Raw genomic sequence first — 24216 nt, 5'->3', positions numbered from 1 at the left:
ATGGGGTCACTTGTGGGGGGTTTCTACTGGTTAGGTACATCAGGGGCTCTGCAAATGCAACATAACGCCCGCAGACCATTCTATCAAAGTCTGCATTCCAAAACGGCGCTCCTTCCCTTCCAAGCTCTGCCGTGTGCCCAAACAGTGGTTTACCCCCATATATGGGGTACCAACATACTCAGGACAAATTGGACAACAACTTTTGGGGTCCAATTTCTCCTGTTACCCTTGTTAAAATAAAAACTTGGGGGCTAAAAATCTTTTTTGCGTAAAAAAATATATATATATATATATTTTTTATTTTCAAGACTCTGCATTACAAACTTCTGTGAAGCACTTGGGCTTTCAAAGTTCTCACCACACATCTAGATAAGTTCCTTGGGGGGTCTAGTTTCCAAAATGGGGTCACTTGTGGGGGGTTTCTACTGTTTAGGTACATCAGGGGCTCTGCAAACGCAACATAACGCCCGCAGACCATTCTATCAAAGTCTGCATTCCAAAATGGCTCTTCTTCCCTTCCGAGCTCTGCCGTGCACACAAACAGTGGTTTACCCCCACATATGGGGTATCAGCATACTCAGGACAAATTGGACAACAACTTTTTGGGTCCAATTTCTCTTGTTCCCTTGTGAAAATAAAAACTTGGGGGCTAAAAATCTTTTTTGTGTAAAATTTTTTATTTTTATTTTCACGACTCTGAATTATAAACTTCTGTGAAGCACTTGGGCATTCAAAGTTCTCACCACACATCTAGATAAGCTCCATGGGGGATCTAGTTTCCAAAATGGTGTCACTTGTGGGGGGTTTCCACTTTTTAGGCACATTAGGGGCTCTCTAAACGTGACATGGCGTCCGATCTCAATTCCAGCTAATTCTGCATTCAAAAAGTCAAACGGCGCTCCTTCACTTCCAAGCTCTGCGGTGCGCCCAAACAGTGGTTTACCCCCATATCGGCGTATTCAGGAGAAATTGCACAACAAAATTTATGGTTAAATTTCTGCTTTTACACTTGTGAAAATAAAAAAAATGGTTCTGAAGTAAAATGTTTGCAAAAAAATGTTAAATGTTCATTTTTTCCTTCCACATTGTTTCAGTTCCTGTGAAGCACGTAAAGGGTTAATAAACTTCTTGAATGTGGTTTTGAGCACCTTGAGGGGTGCAGTTTTTAGAATGGTGTCACACTTGGTTATTTTTTATCATATACACCCCTCAAAATGACTTCAAATGTGATGTGGTCCCTAAAAAAAAATGGTGTTGTAAAAATGAGAAATTGCTGGTCAACTCTTATAACTCCCTAACAAAATAATGTTGTTTCCAAAATTGTGCTAATGTAAAGTAGACATGTGGGAAATGTTATTTATTAACTATTTTTCATGACATAGCTCTCTGATTTAAGGGCATAAAAATACAAAGTTTGAAAATTGCTAAATTTAAAATTTTTTTGCCATATTTCCGTTTTTTTCATAAATAATCGCAAGTAATATCGAAGAAATGTTACCACTAACATGAAGTACAATATGTAACGAAAAAACAGTCTCAGAATTAGCAGGATCCGTTAAAGTGTTCCAGAGTTATAACCTCATAAAGTGACAGTGGTCAGAATTGTAAAAATTGGCCCGGTCATTAAGCACCAAATTGGCTCTGTCACTAAGGGGTTAAAGAAGGCGTGGATCTCTCACTTTTGTACTGAAGACTAAGGACACAACAGTTGTTCGAAACGCGTTTAGTCATCTATGGATGCTCCCTAACTATTCTGCTGGTCATTTGCAAGCCCTTGTTCCAATTTTTAAATGTTTGAATAAAGAATTTTTTTATATTTTACATCCCGGAGCTGGATTTCCATATTTTTTTCTCAAATCTTCCTATACATACCCACTTGACAAACCTGTGGTTATTGTCCAGATTTGCTGCATCTAAAAATCTTTTAACTACTAGCGCCGCTGAACCATATACTTCACTTTAGAGTGAAATTATACTTCTCAGCAAAAGATAAAAGTCCTAACTAATTCTTAAATGAAGTTATATTTTTTTATTTACAATAAATTAACGTTTTTATATTTTCATTATGGTATATTGTTGAACTGTACAGCTGTAAAGCCTTAATAGGTTGTAATGTAATAGGAATTTCTGGTTATTGTCCTGTATTTGCAATGTATTTTCAGCTAACGTCTACGCTATCAGATGCCAGTGGCACGTGTGGGGATGGTACCATCCAGCCAGGAGAGGAATGTGATGATGGCAATAGGATCGTCACTGACAGCTGTATAGGTAAATGCATTGAGTAAGCTAAGACAGAATATGGATTTGGTTGCTCTATTTTTAATTGTAATTATACCTTGTATAACAAACATCCACAAAAATGTCATCAGACAAAAAGGCAGTAGGTCGATGATACAGAGACAAATCTATAAAAATATTTCCCAGTAAAGACCACTTATTTTAAGGATGTTGCTTCAATGATGATCACATTGGAGAGCTGTACATTTCCCCGCCTGGAAAATTATCGCAAGGGTAAGTCCTAGGTGGGGGACTCGTATAACAACTCGATATGACTTTTAGGCCACGTTCACACATTCAGTAACACCAATTTTTGTTCATAGGATTTATGCAAAGCCAGTTTGTCAATAATTTCTTGTGAAGAGGGTACTTTAGAAGATTTACAAATAAAAGCAATAGCATTCTTAGAAACTAAAAGCAGATGTATAACAAGTTTCCTAAAAGGTGGAGTCAATTGATCTGCATTCAACGAGAGCAGGGCCAACTGAGGAGACAGAGAATAATCCGAACGTTTTACTATAATAGAAATAAGAGAAGAGATTTCATCCCAAAAGGTCTAATATGTGGACAAAACCAAAACAAATAAGAAAGGCTACCATAATGTCCATAAGCCCTCCAGCAGAGAGGGGAATTGGAAGGATTAATAAATGCTAAGTGAGACGGTGAATAATACCACCTAGAGATAAGCTTAAAATAAGACTCATGAAGAGCCATGGACATGGTGGCAGAATAAGTCAAGGACATGGCCAGCTCCCAATCATCTAGAGCTACAGAAAGATTCAAAGTCCTAAGCTTGTTTGTACTTTTCTTCTGATGTCGGTGCATGATCTCTCAATCAATCAATCAATCAATTGACACATGGAGACATGTTGGTTGCACACTGCAGCCTCTGATTGGCTGAAATGGTAATGTGCTAACAATGCTGGAATAAGAGATGAGATCGGAGAGGGACCAATCAAATCATCAGGATGGTGGAGTGGCGGAGAATCCATAAGTGTGTATATGCTTTTTTTTTTTTACTGCATGCATGGGCCACATATAGGTTAAAAAGGAAGTGATGAAAAACCTGTCTAAAATACATAAAAAATACCCAACATTGAAATTGCAAGACCAAGAAGGAAAAGTCATGGAGTTATGGAAATCAATGGATGGATATACACATTAATGATATGTAAATGATGAAAAATGGACACAAAATTTTCAAAACATCTCAATGTATTCAGCATCTGAGGCATGCATAGAAATATACACTCTTACACACCTTAGTTGCTGTCAATGAGGTCAATGGAACACCTGTAGATGGTAATCTGGCTCATAACCCAATATTATGCAAGCATCTTCTGATAATTGATGTAGATATTGTTTGATGCCTTAGGTATGTGACATCCAATTTCGCGTGCAAGATAGAATTGATCATTTGATCATTTGTGGAACTAGTGGTACAACGACTTCTTAAAAGTGTCCCAGGAGCTGTTTCTGAACTCAACATCAGTCACCATGTTGTTTATGCTACTGTGAGTATACATTATGGCCTACATGCACTACAATGGTTTGCAACTTATTCAGACTTGTGTCTTGTCAAGTTCATCTGGGCTGCCATTGGTCGGCAATTGCAAAGGGAGCTGCCATCAGCAGATCTTGATGATTTACGTGTCCGAATGCATTTAGTGTGGTGGAACATGTCTCAGACAGCGAATAATAACCTGATTAATGTTATGTGATGGTGTGTAAGTGCATGTATTTCTGCACATGGTGCTCATACTTGATAACTGAATAAATCAAAAGGTTTTGAAAATGTTGTTTCCATTTTTCTATCATTTCCATATCTTTAACATGTCTGTCCATCCTGCAATTTATATCATTCCATGACTTTTCATTGTTGAGCAGTTTATATTAGATGGTGTTTATAAGTGCCTGTTAAAGAGTGAAACCCCTTAGTTATTGGTGAGGTTCCTCTGAGGAGGCAGTTTTGATGATAATTACCATGAGATGTATCTTTGACCTCGCCAATTTCTGGTTTGGGCTTCTTTTATAATGTTTTAGTATTTTCAGGAGACAAAGGAGACGTAAGTTAAACAAAATTTTTAGGTTTTTTTGGACTTGAACCACAGCTGGTAAAGCAAAGGTAACACATTGCTTTGGCCATGTAAAAAAAATGTTTTGAGAAACTATTATGTATAATAATTTGAAATAATCGAGTTGGTTCAAAATGAATTGGATATTTGATTTGTACAAATTTTGCTGGATTCATGTCAGCTGGAACAGGGTGAATAAACAGTACATTATCATACTCACTGAGCACCTCACCTGTTCCTGCTACTACAGCTTCTCAGCGGCTCTCCTCTAGCTTCCTTAGGGCTTTGCTATGTACTCAAGTGCCAGTCTCCTCTTCGCTGCCAGTGAAACAGTCCCATGGCATGGTGCACATCATGATGTTACAATGTGCATCGAGGACTAGCCAAAATCGAAAGGGCGTTGCTGGCACCAGTGAAGAGTAAAGAAGAGACGAGCGCCACAACGGAGGATCGGATACAGAATCAAAGATAGGTGAAGGGTAGAAGTGTATGATAAATTATTGTTTTTTAGCACCTTCATGGCCCATTACCTTATTATACTTTGTGGGGCCGGTTTCACACATCAGTGCCTCCGGTACGTTTGGTGACAGTTTTCTCACATACCAGAGACACTGATACACGTAGTCCCATTCAAATGATTGGGTCTATGCAGATGTCAGCATGTTTTGACATACCGTGTGTCCGTGTGCAAAACACGCAGGCGTGTCCATTTTTACCTGGACACACGGCCTGCCAAACCTCCTGCCAAACGTCCCGCACATGTGCACTCGGAGAACAGTGTACACTATCCTCCGTGCGCACGGATGGCCGCGGGGGAAGCAGCGCTACTGTAAGCCGCTGTTCCCCTGCATGTAGTGCTTAACCTGGCTTTCATCCATTGTCTCCTGCTGTGCCAGCTGATTTTTCCCACGCTGATGAGTTCATTTTAGTTCAGGCCGGCAGGGAGCATGGCTTCGGTGACGTCACCGCTATTCACCAAAGCTCAGCTCCCAGCGTTTCATTCATTCACCAGTAGTTTACAGCCAGGAAAGGTGGCATTACCAGCGCTGCCGGTTGTAAACTGTAATTTCCCCTAGATATGGATTACTGCGTGGGACTGACTGTACAACGAACAGGTATGGTGTATTGTTGTTTTTTTTTTTTTACTTTTTTTTTTTTTACTTTTTTTTCCAGGAGAGCGATTGCTTTGCTTGGAATGGCACAGTAACAAAGATGGAAAAAATGTGTATATTGTTTTATTTCATTAAAAGACTTTTTTCTAACTGTGTGGTGTGTTTGATTAACCCTTTAACAGCTATAGGATTAGTAAAGGATAGATGTCTTATTGGCACCTCTCCATTGCTAAGCTGGCTTAATGTCACCTTACAATAGTAAGGTAACATTAACCCCTTATTACTCCACTTGCCAACACTACAGGGCAAGTGGATAGAACTGGGAAAAGGTCCAGAATTGGCACATCTAATAGATGCGCTTTTTGTGGGCAGCTGCGGGCTGCTTTTTTAGGCTGGGGGGCCCATATCCATGGCCCCTTACCAGCCTAAGAATAGCAGCCTGCACCTGTGAGTTTTGCCAGGTTGGTTGTAAAATACAGGTGGGACCCCACACCGAGTTTTTCTTTCATTCATTCTCCTCTGCTCGCGATGCTGCCCGCCGAACAGGAGAGAACGGATAACAGCCGGCTTCAGCACCACAAGCAGGGGAACAGCGCTTACTGTAGCGCTGCTTCCCGGCGGCCGTCCGTGTGGTTCTGATGCGGCACACGGGCGGCACACATTTGCCACATGTGTGCCACACTGATATATCACACGGACATCTCCGGTACCGTCTTTGCCGGTACCGGAAATATCAGGACGAGTGAAACTGGCATGATAGGAAGATCTCAGAGCACAATTAACATTATTATGTCATTTGGGCTTATTTGATTCAAATCAATTAAATTTGATGCAAACTGAATTTCCCAGCCAAATTTGAGTGATCATTTGAATTGTGGTAGTTAAATTCAGCTCCAATAGGAATGCCATTTCTACTTGGCATTATATGTATTTATAGGTGATGTATTGGTAATTCCACTTTAATATTGGCTTTTTGTAGCAAGTGCTAAGAATAGCATTAATCTATAGATTGCCTGTCCTTACATTCAGATCCTACTATTACATAGTAATGAGATGTTTTTGTAAGTGTTTGCTTGGTGAATTTATGGATATTAAAAATATTAACCCCTTAATCCCATATGACGTACTATCCCGTCCAGGTGACCTGGGACTTAATTCCCAGTGACGGGATAGTACATCATATGCGATCGACCGCGCTCACGGGGGGAGCGGGGCCGATCGCGGCCGGGTGTCAGCTGTCTATCGCAGCTGATATCCGGCACTATGTACCAGGAGCGGTCACGGACTGCTCCCGGCACATTAACCCCCGGCACACCGCGATCAAAGATAATCGCGGTGTGCCGGCGGTGCAGGGAAGCATCGCGCAAGGAGGGGGCTCCCTGCGGGCTTCCCTGAGACGATCGGTACAAGGTGATGTGCTCACCGTGTACCGAGCGTCTTCTCCCTGCAGTCCCCGGATCCAAAATGGCGTCGGGGCTGCATCCGGGTCCTGCAGGGAGCACTTCTGGGTCAGGATCAGGCTGCAGCTGCAGCTCTAATCCTGCCCGGCTGTATGTCAGATTACCGATCTGACAGAGTGCTGTGCAAACTGTCAGATCGGTGATCTGTGATGTCCCCCCCTGGGACAAAGTGAAAAAGTAAAAAAAAAAAATTTCCACACGTGTAAAAAAAAATAAAAAAAAAAATTCCTAAATAAAGAAGAAAAAAAAAAAATATTATTCCCATAAATACATTTCTTTATCTAAAAAAAAAAACAAAAAACAATAAAAGTACACATATTTAGTATCGCCGCGTCCGTAACAACCCGACCTATAAAACTGGCCCACTAGTTAACCCCTTCAGTGAACACCGTAAGAAAAAAAAGAAAAAAAAAGAGCCAAAAAACAACGCTTTATTATCATAACGCTGAACAAAAAGTGGAATAACACGCGATCAAAAAGACGGATATAAATAACCATGGTACTACTGAAAACGTCATCTTGTCCCGCAAAAAAGGAGCCGCCATATAGCATCATAACCAAAAAAATAAAAAAGTTATAGTCCTCAGAATAAAGCGATGCCAAAATAATTATTTTTTCTATAAAATAGCTTTTATCGTATAAAAGCGCCAAAACATAAAAACAATGATATAAATGAGGTATCGCTGTAATCGTACTGACCCGAAGAATAAAACTGCTTCATCAATTTTACCAAACGCGGAACGGTATAAACGCCTACCCCAAAAGAAATTCATGAATAGCTGGTTTTTGGTCATTCTGCCTCACAAAAAATCGGAATAAAAAGCGATCAAAAACTGTCACGTGTCCGAAAATGTTACCGATAAAAATGTCAACTCGTCCCGCAAAAAACAAGACCTCACATGACTCTGTGGACCAAAATATGAAAAAATTATAGGTCTCAAAATGTGGAGACGCAAAAACTTTTTTGCTATAAAAAGCGTCTTTTAGTGTGTGACGGCTGCCAATCATAAAAATCCGATATAAAAACGCTATAAAAGTAAATCAAACCCCCCTTCATCACCCCCTTAGTTAGGCTAGGTTCACATTGCGTTAATGGGTTAACGCTAACGGACAGCATTGCACGGCGAAAATGTCACAATTAACGCCGTGCAACGGGTCCGTTAGCACACCCATTGACAGCAATGTGATTTTTGGGTGTAGTGCATCGCTAGAGCGTGCCATTTTCAGCTCGCGCTAGCAAGGTGCTGTTCTTTTGTGGCGCGCCTCGGACGCTGCTTGCAGCGTCCGCGGCGCGCCCGAGGCCTGATCCCCGATCTTCCAGAGCGGGGACGTTAATGCGACCACTAAACACGACACCTAAAAAGACATTGCGTTAGCGCAATCCGCTAGCGCTAAACGGATTTCCCTAACGCAATGTGAACCTAGCCTTAGGGAAAAATAATAAAATTAAAAAAAAAGTATTTATTTCCATTTTCCCATTAGGGCTAGGGTTAGGGTTAGGGCTAGGGTTAGAGCTAGGGTTAGGGCTAGGGTTAGGGTTTGGATTACATTTACGGTTGGGATTAGGGTTGGGATTAGAATTAGGGGTGTGTCAGGGTTAGGTGTGTGGTTAGGGTTACAGTTGGGATTAGGGTTAGGGGTGCGTTTGGATTAGGGTTTCATTTATAATTGGGGGGTTTCCCCTGTTTAGGCACATCAGGGGCTCTCCAAACGCGACATGGCGTCCGATCTCAATTCCAGCCAATTCTGCATTGAAAAAGTAAAACAGTGCTCCTTCACTTCCGAGCTCTCCCGTGCGCCCAAACAGGGGTTTACCCCAACATATGGGGTATCATCGTACTCGAGACAAATTGGACAACAACTTTTTGGGTCCAAGTTCTCTTGTTATCCTTGGGAAAATAAAAATTTGGGGGGCTAAAAATCATTTTTGTGGGGAAAAAAAAAGGATTTTTTTATTTTCACGGCTCTGCGTTGTAAACTGTAGTGAAACACTTGGGGGTTCAAAGTTTTCACAACACATCTAGATAAGTTCCGTGGGAGGTCTAGTTTCCAATATGAGGTCACTTGTGGGGGGTTTGTACTGTTTGGGTACATCAGGGGCTCTGCAAATGCAACGTGATGCCTGCAGACCAATCCATCTAAGTCTGCATTCCAAATGGCGATCCTTCCCTCCCGCGCTCTGCCATGCGCCCAAACAGTGGTTCTTCCCCACATATGGGGTATCAGCGTACTCAGGACAAATTGGACAACAACTTTTGGGGTCCAATTTATTCTGTTACCCTTGTGAAAATACAAAACTGGGGGCTAAAAAATAATTTTTGCCAAAAAAAAAAAAATTATTTTAACGGCTCTGCGTTATAAACTGTAGTGAAACACTTGGGGGTTCAAAGCTCTCAAAACACATCTAGGTAAGTTCCTTAGGGGGTCTAGTTTCCAAAATCGTGTCACTTGTGGGGGGTTTTAATGTTTAGGCACATCAGGGGCTCTCCAAACCAACATGGCGTCCCATCTTAATTCCAGTCAATTTTGCATTGAAAAGTCAAATGGCGCTCCTTCCCTTCCGAGCTCTGCTATGTGCCCAAAAAGTGGTTTACCCCCACATATGGGGTATCGTCGCACTCAGGACAAATTGCACAACAACTTTTGTGGTCTAATTTCTTCTCTTACCCTTGGGAAAATAAAAAATTGGTGGCGAAAAGATCATTTTTGTGAAAAAATATGATTTTTTATTTTTACGGCTCTGCATTATAAACTTCTGTGAAGCACTTGTTGGGTCAAAGTGCTCACCACACCTCTAGATAAGTTCGTTAAGGGGTCTACTTTCCAAAATGGTGTCACTTGTGGGAATTTCAATGTTTAGGCACATCAGGGGCTCTCCAAACGCAACATGGCATCCCATCTCAATTCCAGTCAATTTTGCATTGAAAAGTAAAATGGCGCTCCTTCCCTTCCGAGCTCTGCCATACGCCCAAATAAATGGTTTACACCCATATATGGGGTATCAGCATACTCAGGACAAATTGGACAACAATTTTTGAGGTCTAATTTCTTCTCTTACCCTTGGGAAAATAAAAAATTGGTGGCGAAAAGATCATTTTTGTGAAAAAATATGATTTTTTATTTTTACGGCTCTGCATTATAAACTTCTGTGAAGCAATTGGTGGGTCAAAGTGGTCACCACACATCTAGATAAGTTCCTTAGGGTGTCTACTTTCCAAAATGGTGTCACTTGTGGGGGGTTTCAATGTTTAGGCACATGAGGGGCTCTCCAAACGCAACATGGCGTCCCATCTCAATTCCTGTCAATTTTGCATTGAAAAGTCAAATGGCGCTCCTTTCCTTCCGAGCTCTGCCATGCGCCCAAACAGTGGTTTACCCCCACATATGGGGTATCAGCATACTCAGTACAGATTGTACAACAACGTTTGGCATCCATTTTATCCTGTTACCCTTGGTAAAATAAAACAAATTGGAGCTGAAATAAATTTTGTGTGAAAAAAAGTTAAATATTCATTTTTATTTAAACATTCCAAAAATTCCTGTGAAACCCCTGAAGGGTTAATAAACTTCTTGAATGTGGTTTTGAGCACCTTGAGGGGTGCAGTTTTTAGAATGGTGTCACACTTGGGTATTTTCTATCATATAGACCCCTCAAAATGACTTCAAATGAGATGTGGTCCCTAAAAAAAAATGGTGTTGTAAAAATGAGAAATTGCTGGTCAACTTTTAACCCTTATAACTCCCTAACAAAAAAACATTTTGGTTCCAAAATTGTGCTGATGTAAAGTAGACATGTGGGAAATGTTACTTATTAAGTATTTTGTGTGACATATCTCTGTGATTTAAGGGCATAAAAATTTAAAGTTGGAAAATTGCGAAATTTTCTAAATTTTCGCCAAATTTCCGTTTTTTTCACAAATAAACGCAAGTTATATCGAATAAATGTTACCACTAAAATGAAGTACAATATGTCACGAGAAAACAGTGTCAGAATCGCCAAGATCCGTTGAAGCGTTCCAGAGTTATAACCTCATAAAGGGACAGTGGTCAGAATTGTAAAAATTGGCCCGGTCATTAACGTGCAAACCACCCTCGGGGCTTAAGGGGTTAAGGTTTGGAGTCATTCTTGCCTTCTATGTTCTACTTTACAGAAAGTCCACCATATGAGACATGGTGGTACCGACAGACAGAACCCTCAGCCATGTTTAGTCATGAACGTTAGTTAATGTTAATAGATAAAGCGTGAGTGGAGTGATTATTGCTAAAATAAAGCTCTTAGAACAACTTTGCAATGATATCAGCCATAACCAACCCATGAATAACCAGCTGTATGATATCGGTGTCACCAAGGAAATTATATACGTATGACATTTGCAAACGACACTGTCCCTCAGCGTGATATATTACTGCAATCACATGTAAGTGTCACTGCAGAGACTCTTGGCTTATAACGTACTCTGAACTTTATACATCCACTCTCAAATTTTTATCATACAGTAGGAATTCCTCATTGACTTTGATAATTGATTTAAGTTTGTTTGATCCAGCAATCAACTATCTATAAAGTCTGGAAGTTCCTCATCTGACACCAGTGACACAAGGGAATCATAAGTAAATGGTGATCATTTTAGGATTGGCGATAAGTGGTACTGTAGATATCTTGCAGCTCATTATCCATCTTGTTCTTTTGAAGCTAAAAGTGCATTTTAATGAATACTTCCATGAAAAAATAAAGTTTCCTATATGTTAGCAAATCAGAGAGCAAAGAGCGGCCATTGCATATCACACTGGTAAATTCCCATTTCATTTAAAATGAGCTCTGTTGGCAGATTCTCATGCAGATCAGTGTCCGACCCATAGTTCTTAACAGATTGTTTACTTGTAAGAAAAACATGGATTTTTCTAAAATAAGTCATCGGATCACAGATATCAAGGTATCTTTATATTCATCTTCCTATGACCTACATGCCCATATAGATGGATTAGGAGGGTTTATCCTACTGACAGATTCCTTTTAAAGCAATAAGCAATTTGCTGGACTTGTACAGTATTATTCTTACAGAAATATGGACTTTTTTTTGTTAGATGACCATATTTGAAAAAATAACTTTAAGAAATGCAGTCATAATGGCATAAATTAACTTCTCGGAAACTAACAGTAATATGGCTGCACTTCTGGATGTAACTTTAGCGATTTTTTGTCAATTGAGACTTTATACTACAGATCTTGAACAATCTGCTGATAATACGAGTAGTGATGATAATGTGTTTCTTCTTCCTAGAATGTAAACGTGCATACTGCGGGGATGGCTATCGGCAGGAAGGAGTGGAGGAATGCGATGGTAAAGATTTTGGCTACCAAGCATGCAGAACATATCTCCCAGGGTATGTAGAACCAAACTTCCACATGTTGTGTCCACAAATTGTGCAACCATAAAGATTTGCACAGCTTGCTGTCACATGTCTGTTTCAGAGCTTTGATTTTGCTGTAAAAATCAACAAAACAAACTGCCAAATCACAGTCAAGTTGCAGTCCTATGTGATTTGAATTGATGTCTATCGCAAAAGAATTCTATTTGACTTGAGACAAGCCTCTTAGAGTCCCTACTTTATGATCTCTATGTTATGCTAATCTGGATTGATGCTTTAGACGTCACACTGATTTTACCCATCATCAGATGCTTAAATATATTTTCTAAAGGTGCTTTTGACATGAAATTATCATGAGATGTCAGTAACAACCCATCCAATCCACAGAGGAGAAATTACACAGGGAACAAGTAGTGAACACGTTTACTGACATATACCGTATTTTCCGGCGTATAAGACGACTGGGCGTATAAGACGACCCCCAACTTTTCCAGTTAAAATATAAAATCTTCTCAAAAGTCAGGGGTTGTCTTATATGCCGGGTGTAGTCTTATAGGGTGGGTGCAAAGCAATCTGCGGTCGACGTATATAGTGGGGGAGAGTGGTCCCGATGACGAGGTGAGGGAGCGCCTCACCAGGAAGGTGTAAGTGAAGCAAACTGTCAGCGTCTGGGATGCCAGGGGTATGCAAAAAAAGAGAGAGAGCGGTGCCGTGCCTAGAAAAACACTCCTCTTTCACTCATCTGGCTCGCCCTTGTATCCTAGTATCTCCTTCTCTGCCTCTGCTTCACTTACACCTTCCCGGTGAGGCGCCCCCTCACCTCGTCATTGGGACCGCTCCCCCCACAATATGCGGCGACCGCAGATTACTCCGCATCTGCCCTATAAGACGACACCTGGCGTATAAGACGACACCCGACTTTTGAGAAGATTTTCAGGGATTAAAAAGTAGTCTTATACGCCAGAAAATACAGTAATTAATACTTTGTACAAAAGTCTTTGTTGGTGCTGATAGCTTCCAGACACTTCCTGTATGGACAAATTAGTTGCATGCATTGCTCAGGTATGAATATTGGCCCATTCTTCCACACAAATACTCTTCAAATCCTGAAAGTCCCGTGGGCACCTTCTATGAACTCTGAGCATTAGTTCCTTCCATATATTTTTGATTGGATTCAGGTCAGGTTATTGGCTGGGCCATTCTAGCAGCTTTATTTTCTTTTTCTGAAACTACCCTAATTGAAAGTTTCTTTGGCTGTGTGTTTGAGATCATTATCTTGCTGAAATGTACACCCTCGTTTCATCTTCATCATTCTGGTCAATGGCAGTAGATTTTTATATCAAGAATGTCTCAGTACATTTGTCCATTCATCCTTCCTTCAATGATATGAAGTTTGCCAGTGCTGTATGCTGGAAAATAGCCCCATACCATGATGATCCCACCTCCAAGCATCACTGTTCGTATGGTATTTTTGGTTTGACATGCAGTGCCCTTTAGCTTCCAAACATGGTGTGTATTATGGCATCCAAAGAGTTCAATTTTGGTCTGACGAGACTATATTCGCCCAGTATTTCACAAGCTTGTCTAAAGGTTGTTGAGCAAACTTTAAACACCCTTGAAAATGCTTTTTGTTCAGCAATGGAGTCTTGCGTGGTGAGCGTGCGCACGTGCCATGGAGGTTGAGTGCATTACTCATAGTTTTCTTTGAAACAATTGTACCTGCTTATTCCAGGTTTTTCTGTAGCTCTTTGGCTCTTGGACAACTCTTCTGATCTTTTAACTCCTCTGTCTGAAATATTGCAGGGAGCACCTGGTTATGGCTGGTTATGGTAAACTGATGTTCTTTCCACTTCCGGATTATATCCCAAACGGTGCTCACTGGAATCTTCAGTAGTTTACAAATTCTTCTGTAATCAATTTCATCAGTATGCTTTGCAACAATAATAAGGTTGTAAGGGTCTTCACACAGTTCACTGCTTTTACCCATCATCAGATTCTTGTGTGGCATCTTGGTAATGAGCCACCATTTTATAGGCCATCAGTTGAGCCAGACGTTATTCGTTTTCACTAAGTGGCAGGATTGCTTTCTAATTACTGGTAGATTTGAGCTAGTTCCAGCACTTTCCATGGCTTTTTGCACCTCTTTTTCTTCATGTGTTCAATACTTTTTCCCTGTGCAATTTCTCATTTTTAAATATAACTTAATTTATGGACATCTATGATTTGACTTTTCTGCCGTGTGGACTGGATGGGTTCTTACTTACCGTATATACTCGAGTACAAGCTGAAATTTTCAGCCCATTTTTTTGGGCTGAAAATCCCCCTCCCGGCTTATATTCGAGTCATACCCAGGGGTCGGAGGGGAGGGGGAGCGGGGCCTGTCTAATTATGCTCACCTGCTCCTGGCGCAGTCCCTGCAGGTCCCTGGCTCCCCGGTGCCCCAGCTTCTTCCTGTACTGAGTGGTCACATGGTACCGCTCATTACAGTAATGAATATGCGACTCCCCCTCCCATAGGGGTGGAGCCGAATATTCATTACTGTAATGAGTGGTAACGGTGAACGCTCAGTACAGGAAGAAGCAGCGGCGCCGGGGAAGCAGGGACTGCACAGCGCCAGGAGCAGGTGAGTATAATGAGGAGGGGGAGCGCTGCGTGATATTCACCTGCCGTCTTCAGCGTCTTCTGCAGTGACGCTCAGATCAGAGGGCGCGATGACGTGGATAGTGCGTGCCCTCTGCCTGAAAGTCAGTGCTGAAGATGCTGAAGATGGAGCAGCACCGAAACGAAGTCAGGTGAATGTTGAAAGTGCCGGGGGCCTGAGCGACGGAGAGGTATGTGATTTTTTATTTTTTTTATTGCAGCAACAGCATATAGGGCAAGTGTCTGTATTGAGCATCTTATGGGGCCATAACGTTTGTGCAGCACTATATGGGGCAAGTGTCTGTATGGGGCCATAATCAATGTTTGTGCAGCACTATACGGGGCAAGTGTCTGTATGGAGCATCTTATGGGGCCATAATCAACTTTTGTGCAGCACTACAGTCATGGACAAAAATTTTGAGAATGAGACAAATATTAATTTTTCCAAAGTCTACTGCTTCATTTTTTCTAATGGCAATTTGCATATGCTCCTGAATGTCAGAGTGATCAGCTTAACAGCAATTACTGTACTTGCAAAGTCAATATTTGCCCAGAAAATGAACATTAACCCCCAAAACACATTTCAACATCATTGCAGCCCTGCCTTAAAAGGAGCAGCTAACATCGTTTTAGTGATTGATCCATTAACACAGGCGTGGGTGTTGATGAGGACAGGGCTGGCGATCAATCAGTCATGAATAAGTAAGAATGACATCACTGGACACTTTAAAATGAGGCTGGTGCTTGGTATCATTGTTTCTCTTCAGTTAACCATGGTTATCTCTAAAGAAACACGTGCAGCCATCATTGCACTGCACAAAAATGGCCTAACAGGGAAGAGTATCGCAGCTACAAAGATTGCACCTCAGTCAACAATCTATCGCATCATCAAGAACTTCAAGGAGAGAGCTTCCATTGTTGTCAAAATTGCTCCAGGGTGCCCAAGAAAGACCAGCAAGCGCCAGGACCGTATCTTAAAACTGTTTCGGCTGCGGGATCGGACTACCAGCAGTGCCGAGCTTGCTCAGGAATGGCAGCAAAGACCTGGTTTCAAGGAGGGCAGCAAAGAAGCCACTTCTCTCCAGAAAAAACATCAGGGACCGACTGATATTCTGCAAAAGGTACAGGGAGTGGACTGCTGAAGACTGGGGCAAAGTCATTTTCTCTGATGAATCCCCTTTTCGATTGTTTGGGACATCTGGAAAACAGCTTATTCGGAGAAGAAGAGGTGAGCGCTACCACCAGTCTTGTCTCATGCCAACTGTAAAGCATCCTGAAACCATTCATGTGTGGGGTTGCTTCTCAGCCAAGGGAATCGGCTCACTCACAGTCTTGCCTAAAAACACAGCCATGAATAAAGAATGGTACCAGAATGTCCTCCAAGAGCAACTTCTCCCAACCGTCCAAGAGCAGTTTGGCGCCCAACAATGCCTTTTCCAGCATGATGGAGCACCTTGCCATAAAGCAAAGGTGATGACTAAATGGCTCATGGAACAAAACATAGAGATTTTGGATCCATGGCCTGGAAACTCCCCAGATCTTAATCCCATTGAGAACTTGTGGTTAATCATCAAGAGACGGGTGGACAAACAAAAACCAACAAATTCTGGCAAAATGCAAGCATTGATTATGCAAGAATGGACTGCTATCAGTCAGGATTTGGTCCAGAAGTTGACTGAGAGCATGCCAGGGAGAATTGCAGAGGTCTTGAAGAAGAAGGGTCAACACTGCAAATATTGACTTGCTGCATTAACTCATTCTAACTGTCAATATAACCTATTGGTACTCATAATATGATTGCAGTTATATTTCTGTATGTGATATAAACATCAGACAAACACTAATAAAAACCAGAGGGCAGCAGATCATGTGAAAATATAATTTTGGTGTCATTCTCAAAAATTTTGGCCATGACTGTATATGGGGCAAGTGTCTGTATGGAGCCATAATCAACGTTTGTGCAGTACTATATGGGGCAAGTGTCTGTATGGAGCATCTTATTGGGCCATAATCAACGTTTGTGCAGCATTGTATGGGGCAAATGTCTGTATGGAGTTTCTTATGGAGCCATAACGTTTATGCAGCACTATATGGGGCAAATATCTTTATGGAGCATCTTATGGGGCCATAATCAACATTTGTGCAGGATTATATGGGGCATATTTTAATATTGAGCATCTTATGGGGCCATCATAAACTTTATGGAGCATTATATGGGGCTCCTGATTCAATATGGATATTCAAAAACACTTGACCCACTGATGTCTCAATTAATTTTAATTTTATTGGTATCTATTTTTACTTTTTACATTTACCGGTAGCTGCTGCATTTCCCACCCTAGGCTTATACTCGAGTAATTAAGTTTTCCCAGTTTTTTTGTGGCAAAATTAGGGGGGTCGGCTTATACTCGAGTATATACGGTACATCTGGTGAGAATTTCATCTCAATAGCACCTTTAGAAACATATTTACTTAGAAAATTGGTGACATGTCCATTACATATTTCACCCACTGTATAAGTATTAGTGAAAAACAAAAGGGAATTCAAGTTAGCACTAGGTTCTTGCTGCTTTATCAGCATGACCTGCTTTAGCAGTAATGCCAGTTGGGTTGAAGGTCAGAGAGGTCTCCTTGTAGCTTTCACCTAAGGCATGAAAATCGAAATGTTAGAATCAGAAATGAAACTAGTTTATTGGCTAAAATTGGGCACCTAAAGAGGCCAGATCTGAAACAACATTTAGGCCAAGTTCAAACGTTGCGGACACTGCAGCAATTTACAATACAATACCAGTAAATGGGTTTTTCAAAATCCTATTCACCCATAACGGAAAAAAATGAACACGAAAGTGAAAGTTTGGTGCAGATTTCAAATCTGCAACATGCCGATTCTTATGTGAATGTTCTTTGCGAATTTCACCCTATTCCATGGTTAGTAATGGAGTAGGGTGAAATCCACAACAATGTATCACATGTTGACTTTGTGGATTAGTGATCAAATCTACAATGGAAATGTTCTGCAACGTGTAAGTATGGCCTTATGGAGCGTCAGCTAGGACCATGGGGTACTCCGAACCGGGCCGATTCGTAAAAGGATGTGTCACGGCACCAGTGACCCGGTTCGTGGAATCAATGGTGCGATATAAATACATTTAAAGGGATTGAATAGAAGTGGAATTAAAGTCTAATGTAGTAGTGTTCGTGACGCCACCTGTGGTACTCGGCCAGGGATGGCCGACGCTGCTTAAAGGGGTCCACTGGGGATGATGGTATTGCAGCAGAGGTGGTATGGCTTCCCACAGGTAGAGCTTAGTCCCCAGGGCTCCCGGTGCAGTTGGTAAGGTTGATAGATGGTGTCGTGAAGGAAAGAATTGGAGGACACAAGGTTGCAGTCTCTTTACCTTTTACTGATGACATTCAGGTACACAGATTACAGGTGGTCTTTGGAATCCGGGCAGCCTGGAAGCGATTTGGAGTCCCCCTAGCCAGGTGGGTTTGAAGCCTTCCTTACTGCACTGTAATCTCATTCCCTTGCTGCCTGAGGCTTCACACAAGGTCCTCTCTCAATCTGTCCTCTTAGATGGACACTACCCGCATGGCAGGCAACTCGAGCCTTTTTACAGGTGTCCCTTCTCGTGGTGACTCCGGGCTCTAATCTGCTGCTGTGTCTTTGGGTGTAATTGTGGCCAGGAGACTTGGAATCTCCTGCCCGCCATTTTCTGCTGTGGGGCATACAGTTCCCTCACAACCTCAGACTTCCGGCCTCCGGTTTCTTGTGCTTGAACCTGGAGGGAGCCCAGTCACAGCTCCACTCCAGTTTCTCTCTCCTCCTGTGCTCCTTCTCCCCTCAATGTCTCCTACAGACTGACTGCTAACTCCTCCTCCAGCCAGAATATCTAAGAAAGCTCCCCTCAAACCGGGTCTAGAGCTCCCCCTTCTGGCCTGGAGTCAGAACAGTGTTGTATGTATGTGTTACCTGTTAAGGGGAGCCTTCTCGCTTCCAGGCATGGCATCACCCTCCCCGTGAGGAAGGCAATACCACTGTGACATCCGGATTCCTGGGATGTCACACTTACGTATGTATAGGATAGGTGATAAATGTACAAGTGCTGGGGGGGCTGGATGCTGAGACCCCTACTGATGCCCTGTGTGAATGTAGCAATAGCAGGTGTGTAAATGAATTGTAGTCACACACGCTCAATATTTCGATAGGTGATAAATGTTGTTTATGAGGCATTGGCAAGCTTTGTGGCTTATGGTATCAGGCAGTATCAGACACCCACAGTTCAGAAGGCAGTATGGTCAGTGTACTGAACCACAGCAGAGGCAGGACAACTATAGTATATCCAGTACTGAGCCATATCTGATTTTTTTTTCTTTTCCCTTTTCAATAGATCGTATGGACAACTACGATGCACAACTTATTGCTACATTGACTCTACACAATGTCGATATTTCACATGAGAAAGAAATGGAAAGATAGAATGATTCACGGTGTCACCCATAAGTCAGGTGCTATCGGACAAGAAATTCAATGAGACTGAGCAAAATGCTAAACTTAAAGCCTGAGTGAAGGAATGATCTGCTGCTGATTGCTTCTTAAGAATCGTTACAATTATGTTTGACTGGAAGAAATTGGACCACTGCATCCTGTCTTAATAGGCCATGCCAAACAATACTCGCCAGCAAAGCTTGTTCACAGGAAAATCACTTATAGGACAAACTGCTGGGACAGCAAATTTCACTCTTTGGGAATATTTTGTTAATAAGACAACATTACCTCGACTTGGCACTGTTATATGTGGAAAATGTGGAAATCAAACTTTTTTAGGTTTTTTTTTCTGCCAACTGTAATTATGAAAACCCAACCTACTCTGATTTGTCTTGTTTTCAAAGAACACTAACCTCTTAATAAGAATAATAATGTGAAAATGGACCGTACTGTATGGACTTTGTCAATTAGATTTGTAGAAAAAGAAAAGATGGGGCTCCTTTTTATCGTGCACATTGAAATCGAGAAGACGAAGAATGAGATTACTGAGAAGGAAAGCTGCATGGAGCCGAGAATCAGGGCCTTGCCGTTTCATGTGGTCAAGTTGGACAAAAACGTTGTAGACCAAAGACTGAGTTTTGTGATGCAAAACCGTGCTGATGATAGCAGTTTCTTAACCCATATTATAGAACTAGAGGGAAACATTACATATATAGGGGGATTAGTAGAGAAATTAGAAATGTTAAATGTTAGGCAATGAAATAATTTCAATTATTTAGGTGAATGAAATATTTTATAACTAGTTGTATGTATATAAGTAATAGTACCCAGCAAATAATTCTATCAGTCCTCTTGCATACAATTATTGTAGATATCTGGCAATATGAATTAGTAAATTGATATCAGTATAGGGGTTGTCAAGGGTTTGATTTAGAAAAATAGGGTTTGCTTTCTTTTGAAAAATAGCGGCACTCTTCCCCATGGTTTGCATCCGATGTTGCAGCAAAAGACTGTGACGATGAGCGGCTCTGTTTCTGGAAAGATATTAGACCCTATTTTTTTAATCCCTGGTAACTGCTTTACATTTCTCCTTTTTTTAATCACCCTCCATTTTTATATGTTTTGCTGTTCCAGTCTTTCATTTTTTTTACACATTGCTTTTGCCAATGTACTAGTCACACGTTCTGTAGTGTTGTCATAGCTTAGGGTCGGATGTTCAGTCGTGGTTCCATGTCTGTTTGGCAGGTTCCAAATATCCCTGTATTGTGCATATGCTGTGTAATTGCTATTTGTGTACATGCTGCCTGTTCAATGAACATTTATTTATCCAATATTACAAGGTTTTGACTTGACTGAAGAGCTCTGGACTGTTATATGTAGACTTTCCAACTAATTTTAAAATCCCTTCCTGATCTTACCACAAATGAATCAGTTTACAGACACTTACGTTGTAAGTTTTGTAATAGGTGAAGAACTGATGTGCATGTGTTTACTTATTTGGTGACAGCATCTAAACAACAAATCAAAAAGTAATGAAATGCAAAGGAAATGCATTAATATATGTAGTGTTTGTATGCATTATGTCTTTGTATCAACTGGAATCTTCTTTACCCGCATGCCCTTGACCTTGGAACTCCCCAATAAAATAAAACATGCTGCTGTATCCGGTCTCATTTGTGGGTAATACTTACCATGTAATACAACCACCATCATAAATATCTGAGCCAGATAAATGGCCTGACCCCTTCAATTTCCTATTTGGTATGATCACTTTTTTACCCCATTGTATACATTTAAAGGCTGTACTTTTTCTCAACTACAACAACTCACTGATTCTGAAATTAAGAAGAATATTATATTTGTGAATTCACTGAACTCTATACCATCTATTTGAATATTTTTAATCATATATATTAATGTTATTTTACATACCAACATGAATTTGATTCATTCATGTATTCCTTTTTCAAATATTTGAATGATTTTCTTCAATTTAGGCATTACCCACACGAATTGAATACTTGAGTATTTAGGTGTGTATTTAGGTTTCCACCTAGGGTAGTTGTATCTCAGACCAAGTTTAAGAAAGCCATAAAAAATCTTTGGCACACTTACGGCAGTAATGTTTAAACAAAATGATTTATTTCTCAATTGCAGAAATCTCCAATGTTTTGCTCCTTTATAGCCTTTTTCAAATACTATCTGCATAGTGATCACACAGAACAAAGAAATGTTTCAACAAAACAAAATGAACATCAAAACTTTTGAAAATCATAATCTCACTACAGTTAGGGCCAGAAATATTTGGACAGTGACACAATTTTCGCGAGTTGGGCTCTGCATGCCACCACATTGGATTTGAAATGAAACCTCTACAACAGAATTCAAGTGCAGATTGTAACGTTTAATTTGAAGGGTTGAACAAAAATATCTGATAGAAAATGTAGGAATTGTACACATTTCTTTACAAACACTCCACATTTTAGGAGGTCAAAAGTAATTGGACAAATAAACATAACCCAAACAAAATATTTTTATTTTCAATATTTTGTTGCAAATCCTTTGGAGGCAATCACTGCCTTAAGTCTGGAACCCATGGACATCACCAAACGCTGGGTTTCCTCCTTCTTAATGCTTTGCCAGGCCTTTACAGCCGCAGCCTTCAGGTCTTGCTTGTTTGTGGGTCTTTCCGTCTTAAGTCTGGATTTGAGCAAGTGAAATGCATGCTCAATTGGGTTTAGATCTGGAGATTGACTTGGCCATTGCAGAATGTTCCACTTTTTGGCACTCATGAACTCCTGGGTAGCTTTGGCTGTATGCTTGGGGTCATTGTCCATCTGTACTATGAAGCGCCGTCCAATCAACTTTGCAGCATTTGGCTGAATCTGGGCTGAAAGTATATCCCGGTACACTTCAGAATTCATCCGGCTACTCTTGTCTGCTCTTATGTCATCAATAAACACAAGTGACCCAGTGCCATTGAAAGCCATGCATGCCCATGCCATCACGTTGCCTCCACCATGTTTTACAGAGGATGTGGTGTGCCTTGGATCATGTGCCGTTCCCTTTCTTCTCCAAACTTTTTTCTTCCCATCATTCTGGTACAGGTTGATCTTTGTCTCATCTGTCCATAGAATACTTTTCCAGAACTGAGCTGGCTTCTTGAGGTGTTTTTCTGCAAATTTAACTCTGGCCTGTCTATTTTTGGTATTGATGAATGGTTTGCATCTAGATGTGAACCCTTTGTATTTACTGTCATGGAGTCTTCTCTTTACTGTTGACTTAGAGACAGATACACCTACTTCACTGAGAGTGTTCTGGACTTCAGTTGATGTTGTGAACGGGTTCTTCTTCACCAAATTAAGTATTCGGCGATCATCCACCACTGCTGTCATCCGTGGACGCCCAGGCCTTTTTGAGTTCCCAAGCTCACCAGTCAATTCCTTTTTTCTCAGAATGTACCCAACTGTTGATTTTGCTACTCCAAGCATGTCTGCTATCTCTCTGATGGATTTTTTCTTTTTTTTCAGCCTCAGGATGTTCTGCTTCACCTCAATTGAGAGTTCCTTTGACCGCATGTTGTCTGCTCACAGCAACAGCTTCCAAATGCAAAACGACACACCTGGAATCCACCCCTGACCTTTTAACTACTTCATTGATTACAGGTTAACGATGGAGACGCCTTCAGAGTTAATTGCAGCCCTTAGAGTCCATTGTCCAATTACTTTTGGTCCCTTGAAAAAGAGGACGCTATGCATTACAGAGCTATGATTCCTAAACCCTTTCTCCGATTTGGATGTGGAAACTATCATATTGCAGCTGGGAGTGTGCACTTTCAGCCCATATTATATATATAATTGTATTTCTGAACATGTTTTTGTAAACAGCTAAAATAACAAAACTTGTGTCACTGTCCAAATATTTCTGGCCCTAACTGTATGTATTATTCTGCCCTGCCCTCCTTTATCCATTTGTGATATGCTCAAATAATGCCCTATAAATCCCTACTATTAATCCAACTTTAGGATATCTTGGATTGATATCTTTGCTCCTGTTGCAAACTAATTGTATATACTTGTTTTCAAAAGTTTTGATTTTTTGATGTTCATTTCATTCATATGTGGTAGAAATCTACTGTTTGGGCACATGGCAGGGCTTCAAAGGGAAGGAGCTCCAGTTGAATTCTGGAGTGCAAAGAGAAATTTTGGCTGGAATAGATTGCAGATGCCTTGTCAACTTTGAAGAGCCACTGACATGCCAAAACAACAGAAACCCCCACAAGTGACCCCATTTTGGAAACTACATCTCTGGAGGAATTCTCTTAGGTGTGTAGTAAGATTTTTTCACCCTCAGGTGAATCACAGAAATGTATAACATTTGGCTGAGTAAATTACAATTGTTTTCCCTAAAATGTTGTTTTGGTCCCAAGTTTTTAATTTGCAAAAGGGGTAAAAGGAGAAAATGAACTGTACAATTTGTTACACAATTTGTCCTGAGTGCACAAATACCACATATATGGTTGAAATCTACTTTTGAGGGAAGCTCAGAAGTGAAGGAGTGCCATATTGGAGTTCGGATTTGAGGGTGCCATGTCACATGGCAGAGTCCCTGAAGTGTTAGAACAGCAGAACCCCTCTATAAATTACCCAATTTTGCAAACTACACCCCTAATGAATTAATCTAGGGGTGCAGTGAGTATGTTGACAACACATGTGCCTCACAGAATTTTTTTAACATTGAGTGGTGAACATAGAATAATTACATGCATTTGTGGGGGTCACGGAGCTTCACCG

General features: G+C 41.0%; 1 protein-coding gene across 1 annotated transcript in view; it reads left to right on the top strand.

The window, feature by feature from the left end:
• Positions 1–21086, top strand: part of COLQ (collagen like tail subunit of asymmetric acetylcholinesterase) — a 145661-nt gene extending 124575 nt beyond the window's left edge. Inside the window, exons 14-16 of the mRNA XM_069729942.1 lie at positions 2163–2268; positions 12207–12309; positions 19326–21086. Coding sequence (XP_069586043.1) covers positions 2163–2268; positions 12207–12309; positions 19326–19395 — 279 coding nt within the window. The 3' untranslated portion in view covers positions 19396–21086. The remainder of the gene's footprint in view (positions 1–2162; positions 2269–12206; positions 12310–19325) is intronic.
• The last annotated feature ends 3130 nt before the right edge of the window (positions 21087–24216 follow it).

Source organism: Ranitomeya imitator, chromosome 6, assembly GCF_032444005.1.
Source record: "Ranitomeya imitator isolate aRanImi1 chromosome 6, aRanImi1.pri, whole genome shotgun sequence".
Lineage (NCBI taxonomy): Eukaryota > Metazoa > Chordata > Amphibia > Anura > Dendrobatidae > Ranitomeya > Ranitomeya imitator.
The sequence above is the reverse complement of the archived record's forward strand: the minus strand, read 5'-3'. Positions and strand labels throughout refer to the sequence as shown.